General features: G+C 53.2%; 1 protein-coding gene across 1 annotated transcript in view; it reads left to right on the plus strand.

Moving 5' to 3' along the window:
• The window catches only part of ARHGAP39 (Rho GTPase activating protein 39), a 210,074-nt gene extending 198,869 nt beyond the window's left edge, over nt 1-11,205 (plus strand). The window contains exons 7-8 of the mRNA XM_034763742.1: nt 2,845-3,014; nt 9,218-11,205. Of these exons, the coding sequence (XP_034619633.1) occupies nt 2,845-3,014; nt 9,218-9,412 (365 nt within the window). The 3' untranslated portion in view covers nt 9,413-11,205. The remainder of the gene's footprint in view (nt 1-2,844; nt 3,015-9,217) is intronic.
• The last annotated feature ends 2,560 nt before the right edge of the window (nt 11,206-13,765 follow it).

Genomic DNA, 13,765 nt, shown 5'->3' on the forward strand with positions numbered 1-13,765 from the left:
AACCAGAAACAATGGGTTTAAACTGCAGCAAGGGAGGTCTAGGTTGGACATTAGGAAAAAGTTCCTAACTGTCAGGGTGGTTAAACACTGGAACAAATTGCCTAGGGAGGTTGTGGAATCTCCGTCTCTGGAGATATTTAAGAGTAGGTTAGATAAATGTCTATTAGGGATGGTCTAGGCAGTATTTGGTCCTGCCATGCGGGCAGGGGACTGGACTCGATGACCTCTCGAGGTCCCTTCCAGTCCTATAATCTATGAATCTATGAATCTATGATTCTATGATTGATCAGCTCCTTGTCCCATGGCAGGAGAACACCATGTTACCGACCCTGTTTGAGCATCTCTCTCACTGGCCAAAGGCCTGTTCTGCCAAATACTGCTTACCAATGCACTTCCTTGGCGTCTCCCATGCCAGCCCCGGCCCGGCCCGGCCCAGCGGTGAGTGGAGTTGGCCGAAAGGCAGTGGAGATTATTCACAGCCCTTTAAGCAAAATAGAAACTGGATTTCCATTCGCCATCTTTTCTCATTTGCTTTTGTGCGAGCAGGTTTTGGGTTCGTGTGGATTTGGGGCCCCGCCCCTGGCTGATCCTCGTTCTGCGATGACGTAACAGACTCCCTCGCAGCACAGTTGCCCCCCGCTGTGGTGCCCGCGTAGGAGGATGAATCTGTGCTGCTGATGCCCTGGTTAGGGCTGGCCCCTGGCATCTGTATGGGGTCGAGTCATGGGGTTTTTTGCACTGCTGCCTCTTTTGTTCATTGCATGACTCCTGACGGGTCCAGAGCCCTGACACAGAGGCTCTACCTGTCTCCTTCCCCTGCGTCTCCCATGAGCGGGACGCTTCTGATTCTCCGGCTGTCGGTCAGCTGCCTCTTGGCCTGAGGCTGGTGACCCAGTTCCAGGGCTTTGCGCGTCGATACGCACCGCCGACAAAATCCACCTGGTGGTGCCAGTGCCCGTCTGCGGCTGGTGCTTCGCTGCTCCCTGTGCTGCCCAGGGGGACGTTTTCCTGCAGCTGCGGCGGTTCCTCCGGAAACCTGCCGTGGCTGTAATTGCCGCGCTCCGAGTAGATGAAGCTGTTCTGCCTTGGTAGCTCTGCAGGAAATGGATCAGCGAGTGCGCTGGGAAACCATCTCCTCTCTCTAACGTGGGGGGGTGCAGATGCACGACTGAGGGTCTGGGTCTGTGAGCTGAAGAGGGGCTGGTGCTGTCAAACCAAGTGTATGCTTTATAGAAACTGTGGGCTTGCCAGAGCCAAACAGGAATAGAAATGGGCCTGGGGGAGAGGTGTTAAATATCACTGGGAACCGAGTTGTGGATTTAAACCTCTCACCTGCAGTGCTGGGAAGCACAAATATAATCAGCCCATTGGTTCTGCTCCTCCCCACTAGTGAGTGCTCCATATAAAAGGATAAGAGCCTACTACTGCGACCTGTTAATGGAACTGCTCCTTTAGCTCAAGTGGCAGAGGCTCCTGGCGTTAGCGCTGAAAGTCCTGGGTTCAGTTCTTGCTCGTGATCCCTAATAGGGAGCCATCACACAAACCCAACAGCCTTGAAGGAGTGGGTGAGAAGCAGAAGCCCAGCTCCTCAGCTGGTGTCGATCAGGGGAGGTTCACTGACTCCTGCGGAGGATCTGGCCCCCAAAGGGAAGGTGACCCGCCTAGTTTCCAAGTGGAGTGAAATGCAACAGAGGACACAAGCAGCATTGGGGCGAGCAGCCAGTTAGATTCCTGGAAGAGCAGTTTGCCACTCTCCCCCAGAACCCTTCTCCCCACTGGGCTATGGATGTGTGCTCTCTCCCAAGTGTGCAGCATCGATCACTCTCTAAGCAGCGACGCTTCCTGCCAGTTGGTGCCCGGTGCAGGACTCTACACCAAACCAAAACAGCACCGGTGGAGGCAGATTCCCTTCAGCCTCCTGCCAGTTGCTTCATGCCTTGCCTTTGCGTTTACACCAAGGATGACTAGCGGCCGGCCGGCCCTCTGCACATTGGGGCGAGGTGCCTGTGAGCACTGGGGCTCGCTCACTAGGTGCCAATGGCTTCTTGGCTGAAATCCATTGGATAGAGCCAGTGCCCTCAGATGACCATAACTCCAAGAACCTTTGTGCATTGATAAGCTGTCGTCCTCCTGGGGATCTGATAGAAACACCACAGTCCCTCCCTTGCCTCACCCCGTAACCAGGGGCCCATAGAAACGCTACATCCCCTCCCCCACCTCACCCCATAACCAGGGGCCCATAGAAACACCACAGTCCCTCCCACACCTCACCCTATAATCAGGGGCCCTAGAAATGCCAAATCTCCTCCCCCCCTCCACCTCACCTGAACTCGGGGGCCCATAAGGAACAAATGGGTCAGATTTCAAGGCTGTATGTAGAAAGTTGAACAGTTGAAATCCCGAGGCAGGTTGGTGACTGTGATGGGAAGGTCGGTCGGAGATCAACATGGCCTGGGAGCACCTGCCATGTGTCAAGATGCTGGCTCTATGGGGACATGGAAATGACGGCAGTGTCATGCCGGGACAGGCCTCCACCTGGGATGAGGTGGGGGAGAAGCAGAGAGTGAAACTGACTAGGCTGCTGTCATTGTCCAAGGGGAGTGAGATGCAGGGACGCAGCCAGCACTCCAGACTCTAAGAACCCCGGATACATCAAAGCTTGCCCGAGTCAGATTTGCTGGATCAGGGCTTCCAGTGCCTGGTGCACTCCCCCATGCACGCTGCCCCACACGGCCACGTACCCTGCCCCACTCCACCAGCACCCTGCCCCATCCCTGCACATTCAGCTCTGCATCTCTCTTTTTTAACCTAACACGAGCTCTGCTACTTGTCTCCTCTCCGCAGCGTCGTTGCTGAAGCTCTGGTACCGGGAGCTGGAGGAGCCGCTGATTCCCCACGAGTTCTACGAACAGTGCATCACCCACTACGAGAACCCAGAGGCAGCCATCGCAGTCATCCACTCCTTGCCCAGGATCAACAAAATGGTGCTCTGCTACCTCATCCGCTTCCTACAGGTAGGGCAGGGGGACGGGCTCCAGCCTGGGGGTCACCCACGGGTGTGTTGATCCTGTCCTCTGCCTTGCCACTCAGCTCACTCCCAGCTTCGATGCATTTATGGACGCTATTGCATTGACCCTTGTGTTATGGGGGTTTGGTACTGTACCACTCAGCCACTGTAAAGAAGACAGATAAGTGCACTGATATTGTTACTAGGGCTGGCAAGCGATTAAAAGCATTAATCACAATTCATTGAGCGATTAACAAAATTAATTGCAATTAATCGTGCTGTTAAACAATAACAGAATACTATTTATGTAAATATTTTGGATGTTTTCCATATTTTCAAACATATTGATTTCAATTACAACACAGAATACTAAGTGTATAGTGCTCACTTTATATTTATTTTTTATTATAAGTATAAAAAGAAAGAAATTGTATTTTTCAATTCACCTAATACAAGTACTGTAGTGTAATCTCTTTATCATGAAAGTTGAACTTACAAACGTAGAATTATGTACAAAAAATAACTACATTCAAAAATAAAACCATGTGAAACTGTAAAGCCTACAAATCCACTCAGTCCTACGTCTTGTTCAGCCAATCGCTCAGACAAACAAGTTTGTTTACGTTTACAGGAGATAATGCTGCCTGCTTCTTATTTACAATGTCACCTGAAAGGAGAACAGGCGTTCTCATGGCACTGTTGTAGCCGGCGTCGCAACATATTTACGTGCCAGATGTGCTAAAGATTCATATGTCCCTTCATGCTTCAACCACCATTCCAGAGGACATGCGTCCATGCTGATGACGGGTTCTGATCAATAACGGTCCAAAGCAGTGCGGACCAACACATGTTCATTTTCATCATCTGAGTCAGATCCCACCAACAGAAGGTTGATTTTCTTTTTTGGTGGTTCGGGTTCCGTAGTTTCCGCATCCGTGTTGCTCTTTTAAGACTTCTGAAAGCATGCTCCATGCCTCGTCCCTCTCAGATTTTGGAAGGCACTTTCGATTCTTAAATCTTGGGTCGAGTGCTGTAGCTATCTTTAGAAATCTCACATTGGTACCTTCTTTGCATTTTATCAGATCTGCAGTGAAAGTGTTCTTAAAATGAACAACATGCTGGGTCATTATCCGAGACTGCTAGAACATGAAATATATGGCAGAATGCAGGTAAAACAGAGCCAGAGACATACAATTCTCCCCCAAGGAGTTCAGTCACAAATTTAGTTAACACATTATTTTTTAATGAGTGTCATCAGCATGGAAGCTTGGCCTCTGGAATGATGGCTGAAGCATGAAGGGGCATACGAATATTTAGCATATCTGGCATGTAAATACCTTGCAATGCCGTCTACAAAAGTGCCATGTGAATGTCTGTTCTCACTTTCAGGTGACTTTGTAAATAAGAAGCAGGCAGCGGTATCTCCTATAAATGAAAACAATCTTCTTCGTCTGAGTGGTTGGCTGAACAAGAAGTAGGACTGAGTGGACTTGTAGGCTCTAAAGTTTTACATTGTTTTGTTTTTGAGTGCAGTTATGTAACAAAAAAAAATCTACATTTGTAAGTTGCACTTTCAGGATAAAGAGATTGCACTACAGTACTTGTATGAGGTGAATTGAAAAATACTATTTCTTTTGTTTATAATTTTTACATTGCAAATATTTGTAATACAAATAATATAAAGTGAGCACTGTACACTTTGTATTCTGTGTTGTAATTGCAATCAATATATTTGAAAATGTAGAAAAACACCCAAAATATTTAATAAATTTCAATTGGAATTTTTTGTTTAACCATGTGATTAAAACTGCGATTTATCGCGATTAATTTTTTTAATCATGATTAATTTTTTTAAGTTAATCGCGTGAGTTAACCGCGATTAATCGACAGCCCTAATTGTTACCCTTCCATGCTACCCCATGTGTACATCACATGACCGCAGTAACGCGCACTTCCTGTCCTTCCTGGCCCTGCACTGCACACAAAACTACACACAGAGCCGCAGCTAATAATAATAGTCACAGTTCAGGGCAACTGCACCTGCATTCCCCATCCGTGGCCCACCAAGAGCATCCACTGTAGGCTCCAGGCTCCCAGTCGTCACCTCTCTTGGTGAAAGACCCGCATCTCACTCACTCCTGCTGGGGTTTTAAGGCTACACAGCTCCCTGGGTTACCTTGCAGTGTCCCCAGCAAACCAGACCAGCTAAACAGTCCAGAGCCTGTGCATTGCGTTCTTTCCAAAGGATATGATCAGTGTGTTGCCTGCAGTTATAAGGTGTTGCCCACAACTGAGTTATCTCACAACTCCTTCTAAGCAAGTCCGTTTATTCTGAAGGTCAAAGCATTACAGAGACAATGTTTTAAAACAATCAAAGAACCTACACGCCAGAGATCACCCATTGGGGCCCTGTCAACACGCATCCTCCCCTCGAGAGAACTCCCTCCTGCTCGGACACAGCATTGCAGGGGACTTTGCCTCACCCCCCCTCTGGAGACCACTTTCTAGGCCATAATGTCCAGCCCCAGCCAGTCTCTTCTCTGGACTCTCTCACTGGGTCTCCTGCGGCTCCACCCTCTGGCCAACTGACAACATTTCAGTCCCCTTCCAGGGTTATGATGTGATTGGAATAACAGAGACTTGGTGGGACAACTCACATGACTGGAGTACTGTCATGGATGGATATAAACTGTTCAGGAAGGACAGGCAGGGCAGAAAAGGTGGGGGAGTTGCGTTGTATGTAAGAGAGGAGTATGACTGCTCAGAGCTCCGGTATGATACTGCAGAAAAACCTGAGAGTCTCTGGATAAAGTTGAGAAGTGGGAGCAACGAGGGTGATGTTGTGGTTGGAGTCTGCTATAGACCACCAGACCAGGGGGATGAGGTGGACGAGGCTTTCTTCTGGCAACTAGCAGAAATTGCTAGATCACAGGCCCTGGTTCTCATGGGAGACTTTAATCACCCTGATATCTGCTGGGAGAGCAATACAGCGGTGCACAGGCAATCCAGGAAATTTTTGGAAAGTGTAGGGGACAATTTCCTGGTGCAAGTGCTGGAGGAACCAATTAGGGGCAAAGCTTTTCTTGACCTGCTGCTCACAAACAGGGAAGAACTAGTAGGGGAAGCAAAAGTGGATGGGAACCTGGGAGGCAGTGACCATGAGATGGTCGAGTTCAGGATCCTGACACAAGGAAGAAAGGAGAGCAGCAGAATACGGACCCTGGACTTCAGAAAAGCAGACTTTGACTCCCTCAGGGAACAGATGGGCAGGATCCCCTGGGAGAATAACATGAAGGGCAAAGGGGTCCAGGAGAGCTGGCTGTATTTTAAAGAATCCTTATTGAGGTTGCAGGAACAAACCATCCCGATGTGTAGAAAGAATAGTAAATATGGCAGGCGACCAGCTTGGCTAAACAGTGAAATCCTTGCTGATCTTAAATGCAAAAAAGAGGCTTATAAGAAGTGGAAGATTGGACAAATGACCAGGGAGGAGTATAAAAATATTGCTCAGGCGTGCAGGAGTGAAATCAGGAAGGCCAAATCACACTTGGAGTTGCAGTTAGCAAGAGATGTTAAGAGTAACAAGAAGGGTTTCTTCAGGTATGTTAGCAACAAGAAGAAAATCAAGGAAAGTGTGGGCCCCTTACTGAATGAGGGAGGCAACCTAGTGACAGAGGATGTGGAAAAAGCTAATGTACTCAATGATTTTTTTGCCTCTGTCTTCACGCACAAGGTCAGCTCCCAGATTGCTGCACTGGGCAGTACAGCATGGGGAGAAGGTGACCAACCCTCTGTGGAGAAAGAAGTGGTTCGGGACTATTTAGAAAAACTGGACGTGCACAAGTCCATGGGGCCGGATGCGCTGCATCCGAGGGTGCTAAAAGAGTTGGCGGGTGAGATTGCAGAGCCATTAGCCATTATTTTTGAAAACTCATGGCGATCGGGGGAGGTCCCAGATGACTGGAAAAAGGCTAATGTAGTGCCCATCTTTAAAAAAGGGAAGAAGGAGGATCCGGGGAACTACAGGCCAGTCAGCCTCACCTCAGTCCCTGGAAAAATCATGGAGCAGGTCCTCAAGGAATCAATTATGAAACATTTAGAGGAGAGGAAAGTGATCAGGAACAGTCAGCATGGATTCACGAAGGGGAAGTCGTGCCTGACTAACCTAATTGCCTTCTATGATGAGATAACTGGCTCTGTGGATGAGGGGAAAGCAGTGGATGTGTTATTTCTTGACTTTAGCAAAGCTTTTGATATGGTCTCCCACAGTATTCTTGCCACCAAGTTAAAGAAGTATGGGCTGGATGAATGGACTGTAAGGTGGATAGAAAGCTGGCTAGATCGTCGGGCTCAACGGGTAGTGATCAATGGCTCCATGTCTAGTTGGCAGCCGGTTTCAAGTGGAGTGCCCCAAGGGTCGGTCCTGGGGCCGGTTTTGTTTAATATCTTTATTAATGATCTGGAGGATGGTGTGGACTGCACTCTCAGCAAGTTTGCAGATGACACTAAACTAGGAGGCGTGGTAGATACACTAGAGGGTAGGGATCGGATACAGAGGGACCTAGACAAATTAGAGGATTGGGCAGAAAAAAACCTGATGAGGTTCAACAAGGACAAGTGCAGAGTCCTGCACTTAGGACGGAAGAATCCCATGCACTGCTACAGACTAGGGACCGAATGGCTAGGTAGCAGTTCTGCTGAAAAGGACCTAGGGGTCACAGTGGACGAGAAGCTGGATATGAGTCAACAGTGTGCTCTTGTTGCCAAGAAGGCTAACGGCATTTTGGGCTGTATAAGTAGGGGCATTGCCAGCAGATCGAGGAACGTGATCGTTCCCCTTTATTCGACATTGGTGAGGCCTCATCTGGAATACTGTGTCCAGTTTTGGGCCCCACACTACAAGAAGGATGTGGAAAAATTGGAAAGAGTCCAGCGGAGGGCAACAAAAATGATTAGGGGTCTGGAGCACATGACTTATGAGGAGAGGCTGAGAGAACTGGGATTGTTTAGTCTCCAGAAGAGAAGAATGAGGGGGGATTTGATAGCAGCCTTCAACTACCTGAAGGGGGGTTCCAAAGAGGATGGAGCTCGGCTGTTCTCAGTGGTGGCAGATGACAGAACAAGGAGCAATGGTCTCAAGTTGCAGTGGGGGAGGTCCAGGTTGGATATCAGGAAAAACTATTTCACTAGGAGGGTGGTGAAACACTGGAATGCGTTACCTAGGGAGGTGGTGGAGTCTCCTTCCTTGGAGGTTTTTAAGGCCCGGCTTGACAAAGCCCTGGCTGGGATGATTTAGCTGGGAATTGGTCCTGCTTTGAGCAGGGGGTTGGACTAGATGACCTCTTGAGGTCCCTTCCAACTCTGAGATTCTATGATTCTATGATTCTATGATTCAGCTCTAAGCCAAAGGTCCTTCACCACCACCACCCCAGGCTTTTCCCTGCTGGCCTTCTGCCTCCCTTCTGTCTCATTCCCTGGCCCTTGCAGGACCTAGGTAAGGCTTTCTCCGCTATAGGGCCCCACCACAGGAGGTGACCCTGCTCCTGTAGGTCTGCTCTCTGGCCACAGCCAATCCCAATGAATGGACCTGCCTTCATGCCCTTCCCAGGGAGAGGGAGCTCCCCAGAGCTCCTCTCTCCTGGATCTTTTCCCCTCAACCACCCTGCTCAGCTGCCTATACAACCCAGCTCCACCTCCTCTGGCCAGGTCATTAGTTAATCACCTCCCAGGTGCGGAGCATAACTAAGTAGGTTCTTTCCCTTGCTTTACAGGAAATGGGGTTAAGCCCATCGCAGGTCTAGTAGGGCGAGGCCTTCCAACCCTTCCCCAAGGATGGGGTCCCCCTTGGACAGAAGGTCCTGCCCACTCACTGGAGCAGAAAGCAGGCCCTGAGTCAGTTTAAACTCAGGCTATTTATCCCAAAGGCCTTTCTTTGTCTGTTGGTGTCTGGAGAACCCAGTCTAGGGAGCCTCTCCAGGAGGGGTGGCCCTCTCGAGGGGTCACAACCTGGCTGGCTTGCCTTGATCACCTCCCACTGGTTTTAGTTCCTGGAGGAGCTGCGGTCCCCCTCCCCCATGGAGTAGACGCTGGCAGACACCTGGGCGGGGCTAATAGCACAGAGGGTAATTGTGAGCTAGCCCCAGAGCTGTCTGAGGAGCCGGCGGTGATGAGGCATTTCCCCGCACGCTGCAACCTCTCTCCCTTCCCCAGGTGTTCGTGCAGCCGGCTAACGTGGCGGTCACCAAGATGGACGTCAATAACCTGGCCATGGTGATGGCCCCCAACTGCCTGCGCTGCCAATCCGACGACCCGCGCATCATCTTCGAGAACACCAGGAAGGAAATGTCCTTCATCCGGGTGCTGATCCAGCACCTGGACACCGGCTTCATGGAGGGGGTCCTATAGCGGCGAGCAGGGGGAGGCGCCCAAACCAAATCTGACGACGACCACGACCCACCCAACCCCCAGGTCAATCAGCCGACGAGTGCGAGCCGGACACCGCCAAGGGAAGGACTGGGCAGCCCTGGGCAGGGCCTCTCGTCCCCGTCACACCATGTCCCCAGCGCCATGTCGACCTGGCCTAGTCCCGCCTCTCTCGCCCCAGCATCTCTCGTCATCCTTTGCCCTCTGGTGTCATACAGGAAGTGGTGGCGGGATCCCGCCAGTGCTCCTGGCCAAACAACAGCCGCCCTCCCCTGAACCAGACCTCTGGAGATGTCGCTGCCCATTCCCCCAGCCAACCCGCCGTGGGGCAGCCTGCAGGGTTAGCCTGGCATGGCGGCCCCCTGCAGGTGAGGCTCGGGAGTCCTGCCCGGCGTCCTGGGCCTGCAGCCACTGTGGGGGTGTGGGATGCCGGGCCTTGCCCCCGCGCTCTCGCAGACAGGCGTCCAGGAGAGCCACTCCCAGCACGGGCTGCAGCTGCCACGTGCTTCCTAGGGGAGGGGGGCGTTTAAGATGGCAGCGTGGATGGAGGGGGAGATCAGAATAAGCCAGCGAGCATCACCAATGCTCCTGTCCTGGGGCAGCGCTGGCTGGGAGGGTGGGTAGGACAGTCTCCAGGCAGGGACCGCAGAGTGGGTATTTGCAGCAGTCCCACCCAGCCTGGGAGCTAGGGGATATCTGGCGGGAACATTCATGTGGAATAGGGTATGGATCTGTCTGGTAGGATAAAACCCCTTGGTAGGAAGGGGTCTAAGCCCCATGCCGGTCCCATCAGCCCAGCCCCCCAGTGAGAAGAGGGACCCCTTTATGGCAGGAGGAGGGGGCCAAAACCAACTCCAAGTTCTCAGGGCAAAGCTTGTGGTCAGGCGTCTCCGTGACCCAGAGCCATTTGCAGCCGGTGATGTCACTTCCCCTTCCTTTCCTCCTCTTCATCAGCTGCTTGTAAGCCCAGAGCTGATGGCAGCGTCTGTTGAGAGGGGCTGGGAGGGCGGGTTGTCGACTGAGCAGTGATTGATTCTCAAACCCTGAGACCTACCAGCCCTTTCTAGACAGGATCTCTACGCCTTGAACGTAACCCCGCGCGGGGAGGCTCAGGGCAGGGCAGAAAGCTATGACTGCAGCTGTTTTGTCCTGGTGTTCGATTCACGCTCTCGGGTGCTACCTGGGCTCCCGTTCCAGAGCAGGACAGCCAGGAGGGGCCGGACTTCATTTGCCATTTGGGCTGCGGCTGGCGCAGGGTTCGGCTACGTCTCAGCAAACCCACAACCCGAGCTAGAAGGGGATTGTCCCCGGCTTTTCCTGACTCCCCTCAGCAGTGAGCTGCTCCTAGAGCGGGCGACAGTGCTTAGCCCGAGCCGGCAGAGGGTGCCTGTCCCATCGGCTCCACCTGCAGACGATGGATTTAACCATCAGCCGGGGATAGAAGAATGACCATCCTGTGTATGGGTAGGGCGAGTTCACTTCCTGGGTATTTTGCCCATGTGGCCCATGCATCAGCAATAACTCCATCGCTGATTTCCAAGACAGCATCTGCTCGGTTTCTCAACCCAGACAAGGCTGGCGCTGGCCGGCGCTGCGTGCGGCAGGTCAGGCCCCGGCTCGCTGGGCCCCAGCTACGTCAGCTCAGCCCCGCGGAGGAGAGTTGTTTTGAGCAGGGCGCCACTGGAAGAGACGTGCTGTCGGGAGTGGGTGTGGAGAGTGCCAAGGAGCTGGTGTCACAGCAGCACCTGGCGTGCCAAACCCTTCCACTGTAGCACCTGCCGTGCTGAACCATGGCAAAGAGCAAGGCCTTTAAAGCACTATTGGTGGAGGTGCTGGCTCCTGAAGGCAGAGAGAGACTGAGGGGTTCTCTCCTGCTGTCAGACAATGAAAATTTGGGTCAAGCTTGTGAAAATCCCACCTGGCAACACGTTCTGGATGGCCCTTGGCATCAGCCCCAGCGAGGCGTCGTGGGCTTCGGGATCACTGGCTCGGAGGGCTCTGGGACCCATGGCGGAGCTGAAGCCATCAGCAGTGCCACTTTTCTCTCTTCCTTGCCCTCCGGAGGGTCTCCAAGGCTGATGGCTGCCGTGGCTCTGTGGGAGTTGGGAGGCTGGTGGGAAATGGTTACAATCCAGCTAGTTCCCTCCCCTCGATGGTCTCTCCTTGGGACAGTCAGGACCGATGCAGGCTGGACCCGGGTCTCTGAAAGTAGCTCTGGCGTCTCCGCCTCCCCATCTGACGGGGCAAAATCCCTTCTTGTCGAGCCGCCTGGCGAGTCTGAAATGCCCACCTGAGCCCCAGCATCTCCACGCTCCGGTGCCTTCTGCAGTCGGCCCCTTGCCCAGCTGCCACCCCCAGGCCTGCGCTCGAGCAGATCTCCAGCTCTATCCGCCTTGACCTGAGGCCGGTTCCCTCCTAAGGGTCTGTTGGCCTTTAGGGTTCACATGTATTAAAATGGAGTCCAGCTCAGGACGCAATCAAACCAGCCCCTGAGCAGTGGCACTGGGCTGAGTCTCTGAGGATCTGCAGTGCACCGCCCCATATCCCTGTTTTTAGAGCGCTCCCCAGTTTAACCCTGAGCTCCTGGCCCGTGCCCCCCACCCCCTGCAGGAGAGTTAACCCCTTGGCTGCTGGTGCTCAGGCAGGGACTCTGTGCCCTACCACCTAGGTTTACATTTCTCCCCGTTAACTCTCTTCTCCCCAGCCTCTCTCCCAGCTCTGCTCTTTAACCGGCAGCCCTGCTTCCTTCGGATCTCAGCGGAGGAACTGGGTTTTCGGTCTGACCTCTGTTTGCTTGGTGATTCCTGTTAATGCTGGGAATCACACAAGGATTTCACTTCACAGTGCCAAGGGACCTCTACCTCCTGGGGGACCCATCCAGTGACAGCCTCTGTTTCCCGATCAGCTCGGTTCAGCATTCAGCTGGGATGGTTCCCCCATCTCACCCCGGACAGCCGGAGCATGGACAGCCCAAGTCTGCTTGCCCCGGGGACCTGAGCCCACAGGCCCCTCCTGCCTCGCTGAGACCTTGTTTTCATCTCACACTGCCATCAGTCTGTGGCAGGCGGCGGGGTCCTCGGTGCTGCTCAGCCCGGGGCAGCGTGCAATGGCTGGGTGCCCCAGCAGCAGGCGCTCTAGGGAGCCGTGAGCTCACCGACATGCCAGCCGTGCAGTGTCCTCAGCCACACTCCAGAACATCCTTGTGGCTCACCAGGAGAGAGAACGGCAAAGGGTCCTGGGTGGAGAGCCCCATCCCCCACCCGAGGGGTCTCTGCAGAGCCCCAGAGAGTCTGGCTGAGTGTCTATACCTTGGATGTCAGATTGATGCCAAAGCCCTGGATGCGAGGAGCAGAGTGCAGTGCATACCCATTGTGCGTCCCACGGCGCTGGGGTCCGTCAGGGGCCTCTGGCCTGCCGTCTGTGGCTCCCACCCCCACAGGAACAACGGGCTGCTCTCTGGGACCGAAACTGCTGTGTAGGGGCAGCGCACAGCACCGGTGGGGCCAGTCACACATGGTCAGGCAGGAGAGTCCAGCCGGGATTGTCGTGCCCTCCCTGCCAAGCTGGGAACATCCCCCTCTCCGGGAAAGGGAAGAGTGACCCCTGCTGTTAGAGACAGGCTGAGCTTGACAGGGTCAGGCCACAGAAGCAAGAAGTCGGATCTAGCCGTCCGTCGTCTCGGGTATTTCTCATGTGCTGTCACTGTGTGACTAAGTGCCAAGAACACCCAATAGCGTAGCGCTAACATTGCCCACTGGGCCCTCACTCGTCATTCTCCAGGATTCATTCACTGATATGATAAATCTTTCTTTTCCTTCTCTCTCCTCCTCCTCGTCACCTGGCCACGAAGAAGGCTTCTCATTGAGTGTCAAACACGCTCAGGCTTGGGCTGGCTCTCCTGTGGTGAGGAGTTCCACAGTCCGCCAAGGAGGCTGTGCCCAAAGACCGGCAGTTCTTCCAGCCTGGAGGAGGGGCCTCATGTCACACTGCTTCCTGGCTGGCAGCTTTGAGCTTCTGGTTAGTTACTTCCCTACAGCCTCCTTGGGGAAGGGAGTCCCTGGGAACTCACCAGCAGCTGGGCTGATAAGAGATTAACCCCTTGGTGTTTTCACAGCTTCCCACCAGTCCCTCCCTCCAGCCTTTCTCGGAGAAAGGGAAAGAGACAGTCAAACCATCCCAGCGAGCCTGTTCCTCAGAGAGATGATGGCCATCAGGGAACCTGCTGGGGGAGGGACGGGGTCCAACCCCATGCACATGAACCCCACAGCCTTGGACGATGGCAGGGACAGGTGTGCCGAGCTGGAGCCCAGACGCGCCGTGATTCCCTCCATGCAG

Source organism: Trachemys scripta, chromosome 2 (genome assembly GCF_013100865.1).
Source record: "Trachemys scripta elegans isolate TJP31775 chromosome 2, CAS_Tse_1.0, whole genome shotgun sequence".
In the NCBI taxonomy this organism is placed as follows: Eukaryota; Metazoa; Chordata; order Testudines; family Emydidae; genus Trachemys; species Trachemys scripta.